Genomic DNA, 20,314 nt, shown 5'->3' on the forward strand with positions numbered 1-20,314 from the left:
AGCATTTCATTAATGTTTGCATATGTGTGCCTCCATCATGAAACGTGAACATGAGCTGGCTCTCTGGGAGCTTTTATACTGAAAGCGGTCCGCCGGAAGTGGTTGCCGGTGCCTGCTGCTGGTTTGACTGTGGACACAAAAAACTGCGAAATCAAGGAGAAGGACAGCGCCCAGAAGAATAACTGTTAACCTCTGCTAACTGCGCCCAGCATCGCGTTGGAAATGGGACTGCGGTCACATCCTCCGGGCTATCGGACACTAAAACAGAGGTAGGTGGGCTACTGTTATTTTTCTTTATCTCCAAGGTCACAGCAAAGAAGCCTGAATATTTTTCTCTACATGGGCATGAGTCCGTCCGACGTGAAGTTGCTTTGCTGTGATGTTGTCGACATTAAATCCGCCAGCGGGGCTCTGCGGTTGACCGTATCCCGGATTCTTTCCCCGGCGGGTTTTTGTCGTGTGTTGGTGGGCTGATACTTTGAGGGGAGAGGGCGATGGGGGTCCTGGTGCGGACGGGAGTGGACTTTTTTTCGTGGCCTGTGATGAGCTCCGGGGGCTGGGGTGGGATATGAGCGGAATACGAAATCTGGCTCGACGGCGTCTCTCAAGTTTGCGGGCTTGAGCTCCATCCTGTGTGGAAGTAAAGAGCACTGCTGTGGTGTGTTTATCCGACTCAGTGGCCTGCTGCCGCCGGGTCAGGCTAATCCAGTAATCTGGAAGAGAGGTGGCTGCATTTTATTGTAACACCGCTGCCCTTCATCATCCTCCTCCTCCTCTTCCTCCTCAAACACATACAAAGTATGGATGAACATTTTGTCTAACGGGGTGGGAGCTGCATTGTTTGTATCTGCCCCAGAGTTCCTTGCAGCCTACACAAAGGAAAAACTATTGTAATTAAACTTTTTGAATAATTGTCTCTTTAATTGTTACATGCATTGTGTTATTTATCCATTATTGTTTAAATACATGGAGTTTTCTGGTTATTATTCACCTGAAACTAGACAGACCTCACTTCTGTCTGTGGTATCCATGGTAATTTACCATCAAACGGTTTTAAATTGTGGGAAATGTCAAATTACAGACCTCTCACTGCTCTGTCTGATATCATTTTAAGATATCCTTCTCCTTTTTTATTCATCCTGTTAAACAGACTAATTATAGACTAAACACACTGTCAATTAACTAATGAAAACAGCATGTAATGAAATTTATCGGCCCCATTTGGCTAACATAGTAAATGATTTAATGATTCTGGGACTGTTGTCGAGGCCCAAACTACAGCCTGAACTTGGCCAATATATATATATATATCTATATATGTGTGTGTGTTTGTGCATGCAGTGAGCATGAAAGCGTTTTTCTTTCTTTCTTTTAACAAAACCCCAGTCTTGTGAGGTGTTTTGGAACAGTGTCCTCTTTGTTCCCGCTGCACTGTAGGGAGGATTAATCCGGCTAATGATCTCTAATGTAAGGAAAGGGATAAAAGCACATCTGACGGAGAGAGGAAGCTAATTATTAATATAACTGGAGCCTGCTGGGAAAGTGCGTGGGCTGAATGTACAGCTGTTAATGTACGGGTGGCAACGTGTAAGATGCGGGTCTCTCCATGTTATGATGATGACTTTGCACTTTCGTGGCCAAAATCCTGCACATTCTCCACGTTTGGCGAAAGGCTGCTGGTAGTTTTTTTTAGTTTTTAGTTATTTCATGACACTGCTTCTTTGCCGTGTTCTAACCTCGACCAGCCCATGTTAATCCTGCTGAGATTAGCGGTTTAACTGGACCCCCGGCCTGGTGCACCCCGAGAGCACGTCCTCACTGTTGTGGCAATAGAGCATAGAAAGAGCGGGGTGTGCGGAGCTTAATCCAATATCAGCAGTGTTGTTTGTAATAAGGCTTTGATCGCATAAAATCCTAATCTGTGTGTTTTCCATCTCGGCAACTGCAACAGGTGGAGCACTTGATCCCATCTGCTACACTAAGGTTAATTTCTCTCCTGTTTGTGGGTGCGGTGTAAGACAGTGCAGAGCAGATGCCACCAGTTGCTGCGTCCTGTGCTGCTCATTCACAGATCCCATGTGTTAATATGGGTTTGGCAGATTTACTTTGGTTTAAGTCTGTAATCTCTTTTGTGGCTAGATTAGCTCAGACACGACCCTCTCCTCCCATAGTTTCCCGGCGACTGCGGCATCTCTCTAATCTGTACGTCTAATGGTTTTGTTTACAGTAGAAAACGGGTCAGATTTTTACACCCTGGCGCATGGCGGAGAGATGGTTTTATATACTCGGGCCAGACTTCTGTGTAGAATTTCCTGTGTAGAGTCAGCTATGAGACTTCCTGTGCTCTTGGGCTGGACGTGGAGGAGCGAGGGGGGTGGAGAATCAGGGAAGGAAGGGGAAGCACAAGCAGACTGTTCTCCCTACTGTTTTCAGTGGTGGCCACTCTGGTCGCTGCTAGCATGTCGCCCGCCACTTCAGACTTTCGACAAAGCAGTTTGGACAAACTGAGGAAGTGAAAGAGTGGTTTCTATCTTTTATTTCCCCACTATGAATTTTCCCCAGTGACATCTGTAATTATCACAACCTTTGATAATCACAGAGTAGTAGTAGTCCTGTAAGGTGAAGCAAGGCATGTAGTGACGACGGACATTTTTGTTTCTAATGTCCTGTTTTTGTATAATTACAGGACATGTTAAAGCCACAGTGCTACACGCAACCCTCCAAGCATGCTACAGCAGTGATAATATCTCTCCACACAGCAGGTGAGCTACACTCTTTCAGCCCCACGCTCTGTCCTGCCAGTTTCCTTGATGCCCATTTTGAATGTACCGTGATTGGAACAGTCCCGAGGGCCTTATCAGAAACAATCCCTCTCTCTATCTCTCTGTCTGCTTCCTTCTTTCCACCCTCAGCACCGTTTGATCCAAGAGACACGTGCCTTGTAAGGAAGCAGGATGTTCACAGGCTCCACCAAACTGCCACCCACTAAAACCCCCCAGCCCGAGCGGCTGGATGAAGTGTACGCTGCCTTACGTAAAGGCTTACAGTGAGTAAACACATTTCAGGCACTGGTGCATTGACTCCAATGGATGGCTGCCAGGTGGAATATCGCTGAACACACAGATTCCCCCCAACACCATTTTTTTTGTCTTGAAAATAAAGAAGTTTGTTTGATTTTGTTGTTAGGTCGTACCTGCAGGTCCACCAGCTGGAGCTGGACAGTCTGGGTCAGCAGATCAGAGAAAACAAGAGGAATGGTCGTTTGGTGAGAGCTCACGTAGTTAAACCAGTTACACCAGTATCATTGTCTGTGAAGGTTCTCAGTCATCCAGGTCATGTGCTCCCTTGGATATACCAGTATCATTCAGTATCTGAGTGGGTGTTAAGTCAGCACTTTGTGATACTAAATGTTTTGCTTCTTGTTGTTTTCTTCGCAGGGGTCTTTGTATGAGTTGGATAAGGTGAGTTTCATTCACACCAGCTGTGTATTGATGTGAGCACAGACACTGAAACTGTATACGGGTGGATGAGAGTTTAATAATTGCTTTCTGTGTTTTAGCAAGTGAAAGGCATAGAGAGGTTCATGCGTCGCTTGGAATTCCACCTCAGCAAGGTGTGTATGTGTATATGAATGAACTAACTGAACAGCAGATGAATACTGCATTGATGTTATTTTGAATCTAAGAACAAACATCTGCTTACTCTGTATTTTTTTTTCTCACTTCTATGAAGCATTGTAGCAGCTTTCATCTCATTGTTTCGGTTTGACTGGCTACAGCTTTATTGTCTTTGTTCACACTCATCGTTTTCATCACGAGCAGGCAGACATTTATAGGCTCTGATAAACCACTCAGATCTACATGCTCATAATCAAATGGCAGAAAATTATAAAAACTAAGAATGTGGTTAGCTGGTGAACACGTTAGAGCACAGGTCTTCAACAGGGGGTCCGCGACCCCTAGGTGGTCCGCCAAGGTACTGTAGAGGGGTCACAAATTTTTTTCTCCATAAATTTAAATGTTTTTAAATACACATATACATAAGTAGGGGGTCTCTACTCCATCTCTCCATCAGTTTTGGGGTCCTTGGCCGGGAAAACGTTGAAGACCCCTGCATTAAAGCATTAAGTAGCTAAAATGCAGGAGTTGGGGTAGACCAAAGCAGAGCTAATACGATTGTAAATTCATTAGGAGATAAAAACACCATTCCAACTGAATGCTAATAGTGCAAAATTCATTTGTTTTTGTTGTTTTTTTGTTTTGCTTTTCCAGGTTGAGGAACTGTACGATGCCTACTGTATACAGCGGCGACTGCGTGATGGAGCGAGTAAGATGGTGGCAGCATTTAACTCCGCCACTGGCAGCAAGGAGGCCCGAGAGAGCCTGAACGAAGCCAACAAGGGTTACAAGGAATGTACAGAGGTAAGTGTCTGACAAGCGTCAAACTCAACGATCAAGTGTTAAATGTCATAGAAAACAGTACATTATTTAAACGTGTCCCTCCTCCTGTCTGCAGCACATGTGCTCCCTTGAGAGTGAACTGGAAAGCCAGATGGGAGAATTTCATGTCAAGATGAAGGGTGAGTCACTTTCTATGATCATGTGACTTCCTTTTTGCTCCTCATTCTCCGTTAATCCAGTTCTCATTTTTCTGTTGATTTATGATGTATCAGGCCTTGCGGGATTTGCACGGCTATGTGCTGGTGACCAGTATGAGGTAAGACTGAACCCACATAAGCACGTAGACGTGTACTTTCATTTGAGTCGAGCGTGTGTGCATTATCGCTTCGACTGTTTTTTGGCCCTTTTAGGTCCTAATGCGCTACGGGCGGCAGCGCTGGAGACTACGAGGTCGCATGGAAGTCAGCAACAAGCAAATATGGGACAGCGAAGAATATATATTTCTGCCTCTGGTCACAGAACTGCTGTCAATCAAGGTAATACGAAGATTTGTCTCTGAGTCTTGTGAAGAGACCTTTTGGTTAACATCCATTTCAGATTTTTCGATGTAAATTTGTAAAAACCTGTCTCTAATCTAAAGGAACACGTCATTTGGTAGAGTGTCATTTGTATCTGGAAATTAAGACACATCTGTTGCTTCAGTGCAGGAAGATCACATCACCGTATGTTGTCCGTCTGTCCATTGTAATGAAGGAGCATGTCATCAGCGTCTTTTGACTCATGGATTTGTTTTAAATAGTTTTTAAACACACAGAGGAATGATCTGTATCAGGCTTTAACTTGTCAGTTGGCCAGTTCATCTATAGTTGTGTTAAATGTCAACAAATCTTTTCATCTTACTATCCCAGCCTCACTGTACACAGTCAGAAAACTGGTCCTCTGTGCTCAGAGGCTTTAGATAATTGTCACTCTGAATTTGTGTGAATTTGTCATCATCTCGCTGAGGTTAGCTTGTTTTTGTCGTCAAGGTGACGGAGCTGAAGAGCCTGGCCAATCACGTGGTGGTGGGCAGCGTGTCCTGCGAAATGCTCGATCTGTTCTGCCCGCTCCCCCAGACGCTCGCTGTCGATATCAATGACCTCGGGACGGTGAAACTGAACTTGGAGGTCACCTGGAGGTACTTGGAGCTCTCTCTGCCTCAGCATCACTTCTCACTATTGTCTCGTTTCTCACTCTTTTTCCTGTTTTTTCCTCCAGTCCGTTTGATAAGGATGACCAGACGTCGTCCAGCAGCACAGTTTCTAAACGGCTGCTGTCCAATCAGAGCCCTCCTGACACGCCCTCGATGCGAGAGCAGGTGTTTTATGTGAGTCACATTTAAAGAGATATTCAACCTCAGCTTTCCAACTAAATACATCTGACTTCCTCTGTCACATTGCTGCTTCATAACTTGTATAAATGGTGTTTAACAGTGTAGTCAATCAGTTTCCTCTTTAAACTCTTTACTTTGAGTAAACATGCTGTACATGTGCCATTTATCTCACTGATGGCTGTTATTACTGTCATTTCACTGGCTTGTTCTATTTCAGCTGCTCCCCAACTGCTTTTTCTGTAGCGGTAGCACTGACGTGTGTGAGGATATTCACAGAGCGCTGTGTGTTAGGACTCGTGGGTGTGGGAGTGGCATGCCTGATGTGAGGAGAATGAATGGCCGCAGTAGTGGGATGTGTGACGGCGGCGACCTGTATGAACGAAGCTGTGGTCCTTGTAGCTGTTTAATAGTGGTTGAGTAGTGCTCCAATATGTCCCTCCTCTTCCTCACCTTGATGAAGAGCGTGCCTCATGGCGGGCCAAGGCAGAGCCGGTCGCTGGTGGAGGCGTTCCGCAGTGTCGGGACGGACAGGCCGGCGTCCTTACGTTGCGATTTCAGACGTTCGACGCCTCAGTTCATCTCAACACAGCCGGTGTGTTGGGTCGTAGCCGTAGTTTAGTTTATAGAGAGCAAACTAAAAACAATCACAAACAATCAATAATTTATTAACCAAAAGTGATCAGCCATAACATTAAAACCATCAGCAGTTGAAGTGAATAACACTGATGATCTCACTACGACATAATGTTCTTCTGGGTAATCTGGGCTGTGCCATGTGATCCCCAGATAACCAACACAAAGACACCCAGCCATCCATATGATGTAAAAGAAAACATGATTCATCAGACCAGGCCACCTTAGGACGGGAGTCAGCATGGGCACCTTGAGTGGTCTGACCCCTTTCTATTAGAATCAACATTAACTTTCTCAGCAATTTGACTGGATCCCAGCTGCTTCCTTAATTGAACCTCCGTTGATAGGCACTCTGATCCCTCAAATCCTTAGGCTTACCCATTTCTTCCAACTTCTAACACAATGGCTCTATGATAACACCATAATCAGTGTTATTCACGTCACTCGTCATTGGTCATAATGTTATGGCTGATCGGTGTGGGTGGAGTTCAGTGAAAACCTTTGAGTTTGTTTGCAGTGATATGAAGTAAACTTGGGTTTACTTCATATCACTGAGTTTCCTTGGTAACCAGGCTAACAACACCCCCTTGCCATCTTCTCTGACTCATCCGCTCCTGCTGAGCCTCAAGCAGCTGTTTCATTTCCTCATTCTCATGTTCGATATGACTTCACGAATAATTTACAGACAATTACATTTTTAGAAGCATCGAACACTTTCCTGTGTGTTAGTTTGTTGCCTAAAATCTGCCTGTAACTTGATCTCTGGACGTCATGAAGTAATCCTCAGATCAGAATAAAATCTTTACATTACTTTACTAATTTGCTGTTAAAACAAACCTGTATGAAGCTTTAGGCACATACGATTTTGATCTGGGAATAATTATGACTGATCACACTGACATTTAATGTTGGAGATGATGTGAATATTTCTGACTGAGGAGGCTTTTGGTGAAACTGAGACAACTTTAACATCTAACATGGGTGTAATAGATATATAATATATAATATGGTATAAATTCAAATAATAGTATTTACATATTATAATCAATAAATGGTGTTGATCAGCATTTTTAGATGTAACATCTAAAAACTAAAAGAAACAAGACATGGTTTTAAATCATAAGTAAATCACTCATCTGTTTGATCCATATCTTCATCATCAGTTGCTGTCATCTGCACTTTGTCCCTGCCAGGTCACAGCTGAATAAATAAATAAATAAATAAATGTAAAATTTAATATAGAGTAGGACTCCAGGTTTATGATCCATTAAGAAAAATCCAGATCAGGTAAATGAGGAGAGTGAGGACTACTGAATGAAATGTTTTACTTAACTTCGTTTCTCCAGTCCTGTTTTTGAAGATGCACAACAATGTCTCCATCATCACTAATTCATATTTCTAACTCGATTTTCTGTACTGGATTAACCCTTGCCATGGTGAATCACAGTTTTGGAGATGCATTGATGATGGCTTTGTTTGTTAAACCTGCTTTCTGGAATACTCATAATCACATAATAATGATCTTGTCAACCATTATCTTGATAACTAACCAGCCCCAGTGACTTTCTGCTGTATATCGACAAGAATCATTTAGCCTTGTTCATTTTCTCATTCTCAACTTTTCCATTCTAGTCTCTGCTGAAGCGTCAAGGGGAAATGGAGAATGGGACAGTGTGGTCCAACTCCTCTGAATCCTCCGACGACTCCTCCAGTCCAGCGCTGGCTCATCACACTCAGAGGCTAACGGCCTCCAACATGCTGCAAACCACTCTCACCACTCAGCTGCCGTTCGCACCTCACAAATCCAGCGCGTCAACGCCGTCGCTGTCATCCAACCAAGAGGAGGATGAGACAGAAGCCGGCGAGGTTTTCCCTCAGACAGACGCGGTGCCTAACGGGCATCTGCAGACTTCGTGCTCTCACAGCCTCGTTGGAGAGAGTAGTCCAGACTGTACTGCGACTGACAGGGCATCTGTCCAATCAGAGGACCTCTCTGAAACCTCAGTAGATCTGAGCTGCTCATGCCCTGACGTCTCCTCTGTACTTCCTCCTGTGTCGCTGGTGGAGATGGCAGATGTGTCTGCAGAGGAAGTAAAGGATGCTCCACCCAAGGACTCATCAATACAGGCTGAACAGACTGAAGCAGAAACAAAGGACAGCACCGCGGAAGCTGCAGAGGAATGCCCAGGAGAGCAGAGTCAGCCTCATGAGTCCGTCAAGGAGTTAAAACAACCAGAGGACGCACCAGCGGTGAGATGAAGAATAAGTTCAGCGTGTGTGTGTTTTTAAAGTTTAATGTGTTGACTGAGACATTTCTAACTCCTGCATTTTTTTTTTCTCAGGTCCCTTTTCCTACTTCTACTAGTTTCACTCAGGAAGTCGAGACTGCCCTTGAAAGCTTTGATTTTCTCAACTGCTCTGACCTGGATGAAGATGAGGATGAGGAAGAGGAAGAGAAACAGCAACAAGAAGATGAAGGAGAAAAAGAAGAGCAGGATGATAAATGTGAAGAGGACCAAAACACAATGGAAGAAGAAAAAATAGTAGAAGAAGTAAAGAACTTGGAGAACTTCTACTCTGGGGGAAGGTAAGTGTCAAAAGAAAAAATATTTGTTGTTCTGCGCCGGTAGTTACTATGCTGCATATATCCAAGATGGCTGCTAACCACTTATTCAAATCTCATGTCAAAGCAGCTATAATCACTATCTTTAAGACAAACAATGAATCCAATGTGTAACAGAGCCTATGTGGTGAAGAACTTAGAGAGAATAATCATCACCATCTGCTGCTCCTCTCAGCTTTACAGAGAATTAGAGGTATTTGTAGCTCGTTGTTTGGCTGTCAGCCCCAATTCTGTTTCTACTCACTGTTCAGTGTTCAGTACTAGCAGACAGTTGATTTTAGTCACAGAAATCAGGACTCATCAGACCAGGCTACGTTTCTCCAGCCTAGACTCACGTCTTTGTTTAAATGCACTGAGTTGCTGGAATGTCAATGGCTGATTGAATATTTGCAATAATGAGCAGTTATACAGGTATACCTAATGAACTGGCCGGTGAGTGTAGATGGAAAGTCTAGTGGAAAGTGATGGAAATTCCCAATATCTCAGACTAAGAAGGCTGAATTATTGAGCTATATATATACGGCTATATAAGGCTTCAAAATGTCCACAGTGGACACTTAACCTAAACTCCTAAGTCCTCTACAGAGGACAGAAATGGAGGTCCCAGGAGAATAAGATAATTTATGTTCAGTAATATGTATATAGGCCAAAGATTAATAAAATAAAATAAATGTATATATATTTCTGTTTAAATCCAAAAGGCTCAAAGACACTAGACGTGTATAAAATGAAGATGGAGGATGTTTACATTTTTCACATTTGATAAAAACATGGAAGCTTGTCTTTGAATATTTCACTCAGTGTAAGATAGTGTGGGTTCAGTGAAGAGGTGGAACAAGATGATACATTATCAGTGTTTGTGTCTCCCTATGCAGTGATGACGAGGAGGAGGGGGCAGACGGTCTCGAGATCCTTATGGAAGCTCCAGAAGGATTTAGGAACTCGGATGAAGATCGTTTCTCTGAATCACAGGTAAACACACTTCGCTTTAAGCAGCTCGTGACTTCAGCTGTGTTTATGTTAACAGAAAGAAAAAAAAAAAGTGGCTAAAAGACATTTTTTCTGAAGGAGTCGTGTGGGGATGACGTACAGGACTTGGGTCAGATGGAAATTCCTGAGGAGAAGGAGGAGCAAAGCGAGGAAAAGGGAGGCCATGGTAAGAGGGGGTTGTCAGTATGCAGAGGCAGTAGTTGATCATGTGACTGTAGATCTGCTAATTTTCCCCGTTTTTAATCTTTCAGGAGAGGAAACATCACATGATCAGGAGGAGCGTCCCTCTACCCCCACCCATTTGGCCACTACTGTCTTCTAATGACTCAGTGGAACCACAACTAAACCATTTCTCCCACTCTGAAGTTCTCGTGCCATCTCTCTGTGGGACTGGAGGCCTGGAGGACGTTCCACTTACTGCTCAGACAAACAGCTCCTCCATTACGGTTGAGTTTGTGCACGCCATGTTCTGACCAACCTTGAGGTTTCTGCTCCTCTGTCATGACTGAACACGAACACCTTCCTCCAATAGTAATCATTCTTTCCAGTCATGTTGCCTAGGTTAAAGTGGGACACCACTTCAGTTTACATGAACTGCTCCTGTCATGTGACCATTCAGTGTCCAAAACATTACAGGAACAGATAAAAGCGGCCTTGTTTTTGGCTTTGTTACAAAGCTTTTTCCTTTCAAAACATTCATGTTCAAATGGTTTTATAAATTCACTTTTTTTTTTTTTAAATCTACAGAGAAGCATACAGTCAGTTACATTAAAAAAATAAATCAGTATTTGTGGATATGAAAAACTAGAGGTCCTGATTTTCAGTGTTAAATCAGTGTACAGCCTGCAGCTCTTACATTGTCAGAGGGGAAGACCTCATGAGCATGTGATACTTGTCTGGAGTCATTTCCAGATCAGGAATGTACCCTGAAATCAAAGAGTATCTTTTCATTTTAGGCATCAGTGGCAGTTGTTAAGAATATTCACATGGAGTGTAGAAGTTATAGCTTTGAAATTTAACCTTCAGACCATCAAAAAAAAAAAAAAAAGGATAGCAGCTTCTTCTCAGAGCTCGTTGTGGACCAGTTTTTGCAAACATGGAAACAGTCTGCAGTGTGGAACTATATTTAAACCTGCATGTGTAGCTGCCTCGCGCTGCCAGCGTGTCTGTACAAAAAGAAGCTGAACTGATCAGTTTTAAGCGTGTAAGCTAGGCTCCGCTCCAAGGAAGCCACCCGTTCTGTAACTGTGCTGCCTCTCGGGGGCGCTAGAGTCTTTCATCGTTCATGCTTTACATGTTTCTTAAAAAGCCTCGTCATTCAGAAAGTGCCTCAGAGATGTAGGGTTTTAAATGCCACGACAGGAGAGATCAGGCAACAGATAAGTGTTTATTTTCTGAATTACTTTGAGAGTGTGCACAATAAGAGATATTTACTGTTTCATATAAAGAATTGTATATGTCTTGAAATGTCCAAATGTTTATGTTCAGAAATGTTTAAACTTTATAAAGGTTTCTTTAAAATTAAACACGTCAGTTGTGTTGAATGAAACAGCATGAGTAGCATGTTTTATTCTTTGAGCACACATTAATGCTGGAGTGTTTCTGCAACTCTTTGGCTTCCAGAGATGAAAACTGAAGTCAGAGTTCACTAAGGCACTGCTTTGAATTACAACTAGAGTCAATTTATTGTCTTAACCCACATCTGTGCGTCTGCTCATCTTAAAATAAATGTTCCGCATTAGTAAGTAAAAAATAAATCATGTGCATCGACACACATTCTTAGGAAAAAGATACATTCATTAAAAACCAACCAGTGGAAGGACCCAATATCAGACAAACTTTCTAATAATACTGTAAAACATTTAACAAACACAATGTCACCCAAGTCTGCACCAGAAAGTGAGAACTTGCACCCCCCCTCCTAGTCAGTGTAGTTGCTAAAGACCACAGTGCAATAAAAAACCCCATGTGTCATTGTCACACACTGAACTGTACCACACTCAACTTTTAGTGCATTAAAACCACAGATAAAACACAGCACGATAAAAAGTTAAAACAATCTTCCAAATGTCTTCTCTCTGTTCGACCTCTGAAAATAAAACAAAGTAGACATTCGTGAGTATTATGATCACAGAGGATGTACAAAAGGATTGACGCTGATGTTTACTTTTCATATTCCTATCAGTCCTGCAGTCATTTTAACTCTAAACACTGTCCTCTTACAATCACAGTCCAGATGCTGATGATTGATAACAATGTGCATTATCATCTAGTTGGCTTTTAATTATCACTGTTTGCTAACAGCAATGCCAGGTAAAGCAGAAAGTGATCTACACTTTACGCTAGATTTCACCTGTCTGGCTTCACAATGGCTACTGCATTAGCATCTGATGAGTGGAGGCTGTATGTGCAGCAGCGTCAAAGACACACAGAAATAAAGTCTTAACATTTTAGTAAATTAAATCCAATATGTTGAATTATTGTAATATTATACAGTTGGGTCCATGTATTTCTGTAATTCCTAAACCATTCTTCAGATTTGATGCAAATAACTTAAAACTAAAGCTGCAGGGGACACACCACATCAAAGAAATATTAACAATGTCTGACTGTGGCGTCAGAGCCACAGAGATTTCACACCAGATAGACTAGGGCCTCAGACGCTCACTGGTGGAACAACATTTGAAAATAGCGGTCGGCTTGATGTGTCACGGGCCCTAATACCATATTCATTATATGACTGTAGCTTGAGTACGTTTGGTGGCCGCTAAACAGCTAAATCTTTATATGGGAAGCCCAACAACCAGCTCTGTAATAATGTGACTTCAACCCTACAAACCAAGGGTGCGTCCTCACCTAAAAACTGAGTGGCTGTTCCAGTGACCCCCCCAGCTGTTGTAAAGCAGCACTGAGTCCAGCCTTCAGCGCTGAGTAGTCGGGCTGCTCAGAGTACTGCAGAGCCATCACTGCAGTCAAGTAGCTCTGAAATGCACCTACAGCAAGACACACAGAATAGAGTGTATCACCAAACGTCATACACGTCACATCTGTTATAGAAGAAGATTGAAACTCACTGGAAACTTTCTTCCTCCCAAAGCAGTGGCTCAGCAGTGCCCCAACATTGTCAATGTACCTACAATGAGAAGTTTTTTTTAGTGAACTGTATTTTACATGTCTCTCCGTGTGCATCCTGATGTGGACATGCTCTTTTCTTACCTCTGTTTCTGGCTGGCTACTTGGTCTGGTTGAGGGACATCGGTCCATGGCAGCGGCCCTGTGTGCCAATGCAGCATACAGTAACCCAGAGACTGCAAGTCACTGCGGCGGGACGGAGCTGAAACACAGAGATGCCGACATCTATTTTCTCTCCCAGAGTTATGATGATACACACTAAACACAACAGAGGGCCTAAATATCAACTCTGTTTGTTTTGTTTTGTTTTTGGAGGCTGGGGGGCTTTAAAAGTCATAAGAAAAATGTTGTACGAGCATCTTACACTGAAGAACATCACACTCACTGATGAGGAAAAACAAATCAATCTTTTCATGCGAAGTCTGTTTGTGCCAGATGGAGCGTGGGTGGAGTGCTGGTGTCCATCACGGAAGGAAGAAAATAAATGTGTTTGGTTTATAGTTACTCATAAATACCCTAACTGGCCATCTTATTAGGTACACCCATTCAACTGCTTTTGAACACACATATCTAATAATGCAATCACGCGGCAGCACCTCAGTGCATTTAGACATGTAGACATGGTCAAGACGAGCTGCTGAAGTTCAAACCGAGAATGAGAACAGGAAAGGAAAATGATCTTTGAACATGCTGTCGTCGTTGGTGCCAGACGGGCTGGCACCTAAGTATTTCAAAAGCTGCTGATCTACTGGGATTTTCATGCACAATCATCTCCAGGGTTTACAGAGAATGGTCTGAAAAAGAGGAAATATCCAGTGAGCAGCAGTTCTCTGGGGGAAAAAAATGACTTGTTGATGCTAGAGGAAAATGGCCGGACTGGTTCAAGCTGATAGAAAGGAGACAGTAACTTAAACAACCACTTGTTACGACCGAGGTATGCAGAAGAGCATCTCTCAGTAAAACATGTCAAAACTTGAAGATGTGTTACAGCAGCAGAAGACCACAATGATTATTGTCAGACAAGAACAGGAAACTGAGGATACAATTCACAAAGGCTCACAAACATGGGACAATAGAAGATTGGGAAAAATGTCGCCTGATCCGCAGAGTCTTGATTTCTGCTGCAAAATTCGAATAGTGGGGTCAGAAATTGGCATAAACAACACAAAAATATGAATCCATCCTAGTAGATTCAGGCTGGTGGTGGTGGTGTAATGGGGTGGGGGATATTTTGGCACATTTAGTACAAATTGAGTATCCTTTAAATGCCACATGTATGAGTATGATTATTGTAAATATCCAATCAGTCAATAACTTGGCAGCAACTGCATTCAGGCCTGTAGACATGAGGCTAGGCTGGAAAATGTTACCTGGTCTGATGAATCTCAATATCTGCCAATATCCAATATTCGGATTGTATGGTCAGATTTTGGTATAAACAACAGGAAAGCATGCGTCCATCCTGCCTTGTTCCACCGGTTCAGGCTGGTTTTAGTGATGTAATGGTGTGTAGTATTGTTGCTGACCATGTCCATCCCTTTATGACAACCGTGTACCCATCTTCAGATGGCTACTTCCATCAGGATGACGTACCATGTCATAAAGCTAAAATCATCTCATACTGGTTTCTTGAACATAACAAAGAGTTCACTGTACTCAAATGTCCTCCACAGTCATATCTCATTCCACTAAGGGACCTCTGGATGAGGGGGAACCGGAGATTGACATCACAGATGTGTAGCCCAAAATGTACAACAACTGCGTGAGGCTATCATGTCAATACGGATCTTCCTGAATCAGAGCAGTTCTAAAGACTAAAGGAGGTCCAACCTGGTAATAGCAAGGTGTAACTAATAAGGTGGCCAGTGAGTGCAATTTAATTTCACAGATGGCAGGGTTTTAGTTGTTTGCATGAGAACACACCTGCTCCTTTATGTGCGTCCAGGCTGATAAACTCTAAGGTGCCCTCATGTGGTGTTCTGCTGGCTTCACGGTACTCTACATGTTGGCCTCCCGGACAGTACCTGAAGGCATGGCAGTATCCTACAAGGTACACCTAGTAACACACACAGGGACAGAGAGGTCAGTGAAACACACATCATGTATGGACACTGACTACAACTATCAGAATATTCCTCACCTGTGATGTCTGTCCTGATTTTATGTAGATGTTCTCAGCATTAATATCAGCATGAACATACTCATTTGAATGGATATATTGCAGCACATCCAACTACAAGTGGAAAGAAGTGTTACAGATTATTACGAACCAGATTAAGAGTTTTGTTTTACAGGTTTACAGATGACAAGAGAGTACTAACTATTCTACAGGCGAGCTGAAGAACAACTTTTTCAGACAGGAGCTCATTTTCCTCCTCAATGACAGAGAGCAGAGTCTGGCCCATGTCAGGGAAAATCAGAAACCTGTTGAAAAAAGAAAAAAAAAATTAAAAAGAGTTACTTAAAAATGCTTCCATATAATGTGTAAATACTGACAGATAAACTTCACACCTGTATGAATCTGCATGAAGACCAAAGCCAGCACAGGAAGGAATCCCCAGATAATCCATCTTGTTTAGTTTGATCCACTTGTCGACTAAAGAGACAATAACTCTTTGATTATCACATATATAATATTACACTCAAGACTAATCAGACTTTTAACTAAAGAAGGTTTAAGAACTATGACGAGGCTTCATTTGTCTAGCTCTGCTTTCCTCTGAATGTGTTGTGAAATGAAAGATACTCTCACAATATGATAGAAACCCTCTAACAGTCTCGTCTAAGACTTGGAAAAACAAAGTGAACTCCTCATGTAATTATCAGTGGAACACACTGGCAGCCATTTGGTGTCAGGAGACCCTTTTTATGAAATTCTGCAAGTTGTAGTGATGAAAGGTGAAAAATGTCTGTAACATGAAGTAGGCGATCAGTTTGAAGCAATGTGATTGAGGCAACAACCAATGGGAGACCACTAATACTAATATAGTGTTGCCTAGAAGTTGAGATTAGTTCAACTTGGTAGATCCCCACTTCACCAAAGGTCGTATGGTATCTTGTTGCCACATCACTGTTAGTCTCTTCACCCTTTTAGAGTCTAGGCAGCACAAGCAGTAAAACATCTGGAGCTTGTGACCCTTAGGTTTCAGCAATCATCTCCCTTTAAATTAATTTTAATTTGGAGGTGCTGACCTAGAATTACAACAAACTACTCTCACCAGATGTAGGTTTAGCAGCTCTCTGTAAAAAGTTCTGCTCATTGAAGATTCTTCCATCTTTTGCTCCCTAGGAGTAAAAAACACAGGATGAACTTGATGTATATACACTGATCAGCCATAACATTATAACCACTGACACGAGAAGTGAATCACATTGACCATCTTAAGACGATACAATGTTCTGCTGGGAAACTTCTGGACCTGGCATTCATGTGGATGTTACTTAGACATGTACCACCCACCTAGACCAAACCCCCCACCCCATAGCAATGATACTCTTTGATGCCAGCAGCCATCCCCAGCAGGATGAAGCCTGACACAGGCACACATACAAAAACGGTTTAGGAACAACTAAAAAAACATGAAAAACAGCACAAGGTGTTGACCTGGCCTCCAAATGCACTAGATCCTAAACTGATCAAATATTTGTGGGATGATCCACAGAGGCCCCTCCCCTCAACCCATAGGACCTAAAGGCCCCCACTAACAACATTATGTTGTCAGACACCACAGGACACACTCAGAAGGACCATGTCCATTCTCTGATGAGTCACAACTGTTTCGGAGGCACAAGGGAGACCTACACAGTCATAATGTTATGCCTGATCAGTGTATATAGAAGGTAGAATAAATGATTTCTACATGAATGTCACCTCATGGTGGCAACTTAGGAAACATTAAATTTTGCTGTGAGTGTTGGAACTTACCAGTTTGAGGATGTGATTTGATTCTTTGAAATTAGACCGTGAAACTGGTAAGGACAAAACAGTATTAGTAAATTATAATAATTAAGTGTTCTTATGAATTAATGCATTATGAATCGATTATTATGTCCTGCTGTAATCTGCTGCCATTACATAAACTAAGCTAGGTTACCTGGTCCATAACTTTAGCTGACAGTCAGTGCTACATTTTCCTTATTTGTAGTTGGTTATAATCTGTTTTGGGACGTTTTGAGTGATTTTCAGTAAATGTGATGTTCACCTTCGTAGAAGAGCTCTGTCGTGCTCTGACTGAGCAGTTTCATCAGCTTCCACTTCTTGCCTGTTGTGTCCGTCACCTCCTCACCTTCTTGCAGTGGCTCCACGGACGGCATTTGTTTTGCCTTTTTGGCTTTGCTTTTTCCTGTTGCTGCTCATTCATACAAACACAGTTAGTTAACATAGTTAGGGAAAAAGTCAAAATGACACAATAAAAAAAATCAATATCATGTTTGTCTCTTACATTTCAATGACAATATGGTAAATCTAGTTAGTCGCAGTTTAAAGAAAATAATGGTTGACTGGTTTATTGTGTCAGCGGGTTTATCCAGTCTTATTAATAATATACAGACTGTGAAAGTATGTTAATCTCAGTAGCTACTGGTAGTAGACCTAGGAGCTGGACTAGGAATTGAATCAACATATGCATGAAGATGTGTGTAAGATCTTGTATAGTGTGCTGTTTGTAACATTTGTGGCTTACCTTTAAAAGGAGACCTGGAGTTTGTAAAGGAAACCGCTGAAGATTTGCCCACAGAAGAGCCATCTGTTGTCGATTCTTCTGTGACCCCACTGGTTTTATCAGACAACCTCTTTCCTTCTTCTGCCTTCTTCGTAGCAGGGCTGGAGAGTTTAGCCTTCCCTCTGACTATACATGGATCCGGCAACAAGCAAGATGGATTAAAGAAAATATTATTATTTTAGGCACTATATGAATGAATAGACATAAACAGACCATACTTCCACTCACCAGATCGAGTGGATTTTACAGCAGGAGATGTAGACTCTGAGGTTGGTTCTACCTCTGCGTCAAGTTTGACGTTGGCTGTGCGTAGTTTTTGTGGTGACCTCTCCCAACCAAGCCTGTTATCTGGCGATGCAAATTACAGCCCTTTCATTTCCACAAATAGAGGTAACTTCTAGTTTGCATTAGTGCTGCTGTTTTCATATCTTTACTAATTTTTATTTAATCAGCATGCTTTACATCTTTCCAAGCTGGTAGCTTTAATCTGCCAACAACTACAAATATTACAATGGCACATCATCTGTCTGCCCATCATACTGCACGTCTCTGCTCTTATTCTCTTCTATCTGTTATCAGATAACCAAATAAAAACAATAATGGGACGCTACTTCCAGACCATTATAAATACCTTCAGTCTTGTTAGGAGGAGCAGAGGACACAGCAGGTGAAGTGGCATCTTTGATGTTGAATTGAACCTTGTCCAGGCGAAGGGAGTTGCGAGTATTCTTCAGTGCTGGACGAGTTGAAACTGGAGTTGAACTGAAATATGAATGGGCTGCAGAAAGAGATAATTTAAATTTTCCCAAAAGTTTAAACGAATACAAACTCAAATATCTGCTGAATGTAAAACAGTTCTTGATAGATTAACCTGTACTTTCTGTGGGGTCGCAGCTTATGCTTGAGGCAGGGTTTGTTTTAACGGCATATGTTGTTACTTTGTCTCTCGTAGGCAGAGGAGCGCTTAAAGAAGCAGGCAAGTCCTCGGGTCCAGATCCATCTGCAAGACTGGGAATTTTCTCCCCACACGTCGGACAAAATTTGAAAAGAGGCTGCAGCTTTGTCCCACACTGGGGGCAGAAATGGAAAGGCATTCTGCAAGAGTGGACACACACATTATTATTATTATTATTATTATTATCCATCTATCCTCACTGCCATGTAGTTTGTCTCTGGGACTGAACCTGTTAATGAACCCTGGTAGATGAACCCATGGACAAAAAAAAGTTAGTAAATCAATAAACAGAATTTATTAATTCACATCACTGTGCACATTTTACCAGGATCAGTCAATGTGGATGTTAATACTCATTGTGCGAACGTGAATACTAACTAAATGTGTGAAATTGTCTGTGTATTAGCAGCAATTTATACATTTGGTATCATGGTAAAACATGTTCTAGTATCTTCTTCCCTTAGCATGTATCCAAAATAATATCAAACACAACTTTTTAATGTTGGTCAGAAAGTGTGCAAAACAGCTGTGTAAAGTCCAGATAGCTCATTATGATTTAACGTCGGTTAATTAAACAGTAGCTAGTAAATGTAACGTTAACCAGACAGATTTAGCACTGTGTTAGCAAAATTAAAATTGAAAAACTACCCGGAGGTCTACATTTACAATGGAAATTACATCTAAACGCTGTGCCTGTGCCTCCCCTAAGTTACATCAAAATGTTTCCCCTGGGAAAACTGTAAATCACTATTATCCATTGAATGTATGCACCAGGTATTACCTACCTACCGTTGGCTAGTTAACGTTAGCTTGCGAATACTGAGGCTAAACTTTTTCAAAGAAAAATACAGAAACCGAGTCAAAGACAGTAATGTGGTCTTGTTAACGAGTTCTAGCTTTTACTTAAAATAGACTTACGCCTGGTTAAAATGCCTGAACAGATAATTAAACAGGTGTATATACATAAGAGTCTGTGGTACCTTATCAAACACTCCTCCACCTTTAGCCACTGTTTGGGTTGAAGCGCTTCTTCTTCGCTGGATAAACCGTCCTGAAGTTGGAGCTGTGGAGGAAAGGTGCTGCCCTCTACAGGCCCTTAGGACAGTTGCAGTTTTTTACCTCAAAGATAAAATGTTCATAAGCTACAAACCAAAAGCTGTTTTCTGTCACTGATTATACAATTAAAATGTATAAGTGGAAATATGTGAATTAATTACAGTTGCTGTCATGAGCACATTTATCACTTTTTATCTGTGGATAATTGTGACTCGCACAGACTTTTAGAAAACTGCTATATATTGTCATATCCTTAGGGCAACTGCTTTATACTTAATACAAATTTGTAAAAATTTGAAAATAAAATGTCTTTGTAATAATGATGCACATTTCAGATATCATAAAAGTGGTGAACAAACACATAGTGGGTGAAAAATCCCTCTATTATGATGACATTCTTAAAAATAGTGTTAAAGAGCGGCACGGTGGTGC

The 20,314-nt window shown here is 42.0% G+C and overlaps 2 protein-coding genes across 6 annotated transcripts; one reads left to right on the forward strand and one right to left on the reverse strand.

The window, feature by feature from the left end:
* Nucleotides 1–10,409, forward strand: LOC311509967 (rho family-interacting cell polarization regulator 1-like). Of its 3 annotated transcripts, XM_084574932.1 has the most exons (18): nucleotides 1–269; nucleotides 2,687–2,762; nucleotides 2,913–3,046; nucleotides 3,187–3,265; nucleotides 3,438–3,461; nucleotides 3,560–3,613; nucleotides 4,272–4,421; nucleotides 4,516–4,579; nucleotides 4,673–4,716; nucleotides 4,811–4,936; nucleotides 5,429–5,577; nucleotides 5,658–5,766; nucleotides 6,233–6,364; nucleotides 8,038–8,655; nucleotides 8,748–8,992; nucleotides 9,904–10,000; nucleotides 10,097–10,184; nucleotides 10,270–10,409. In XM_084574932.1, the coding sequence occupies exons 3-18, from the start codon at nucleotides 2,955–2,957 to the stop codon at nucleotides 10,338–10,340; spliced, it is 2,142 nt and encodes a 713-aa protein (XP_084431058.1). In that variant the 5' UTR covers nucleotides 1–269; nucleotides 2,687–2,762; nucleotides 2,913–2,954; the 3' UTR covers nucleotides 10,341–10,409. The 3 variants fall into 3 exon arrangements, with proteins under 3 accessions (XP_084431058.1, XP_084431060.1, XP_084431059.1); XM_084574934.1 differs by lacking the exon at nucleotides 6,233–6,364; XM_084574933.1 differs by lacking the exon at nucleotides 2,687–2,762.
* Nucleotides 10,410–11,969: 1,560 nt separating this feature from the next.
* vrk3 (VRK serine/threonine kinase 3) lies at nucleotides 11,970–19,973 on the reverse strand. 3 transcript variants are annotated; one of them, XM_084574938.1, is made up of 16 exons: nucleotides 19,807–19,973; nucleotides 18,749–18,966; nucleotides 18,503–18,649; nucleotides 18,100–18,219; nucleotides 17,833–17,997; nucleotides 17,353–17,499; nucleotides 17,076–17,119; nucleotides 16,369–16,435; nucleotides 15,662–15,746; nucleotides 15,472–15,574; nucleotides 15,291–15,383; nucleotides 15,074–15,206; nucleotides 13,235–13,352; nucleotides 13,093–13,151; nucleotides 12,875–13,011; nucleotides 11,970–12,107 (listed from the first exon to the last, which is right to left on the reverse strand). In XM_084574938.1, the coding sequence occupies exons 2-15, from the start codon at nucleotides 18,963–18,965 to the stop codon at nucleotides 12,875–12,877; spliced, it is 1,635 nt and encodes a 544-aa protein (XP_084431064.1). In that variant the 5' UTR covers nucleotide 18,966; nucleotides 19,807–19,973; the 3' UTR covers nucleotides 11,970–12,107. The 3 variants fall into 3 exon arrangements, with proteins under 3 accessions (XP_084431064.1, XP_084431062.1, XP_084431063.1); XM_084574936.1 differs by having other exon boundaries at nucleotides 18,743–18,966; nucleotides 19,807–19,971; XM_084574937.1 differs by lacking the exon at nucleotides 19,807–19,973 and adding an exon at nucleotides 19,616–19,790 and having other exon boundaries at nucleotides 18,743–18,966.
* Nucleotides 19,974–20,314: the final 341 nt, after the last annotated feature.

This window comes from Chelon labrosus, assembly GCF_963514085.1.
Source record: "Chelon labrosus genome assembly, chromosome: 3".
In the NCBI taxonomy this organism is placed as follows: Eukaryota; Metazoa; Chordata; class Actinopteri; order Mugiliformes; family Mugilidae; genus Chelon; species Chelon labrosus.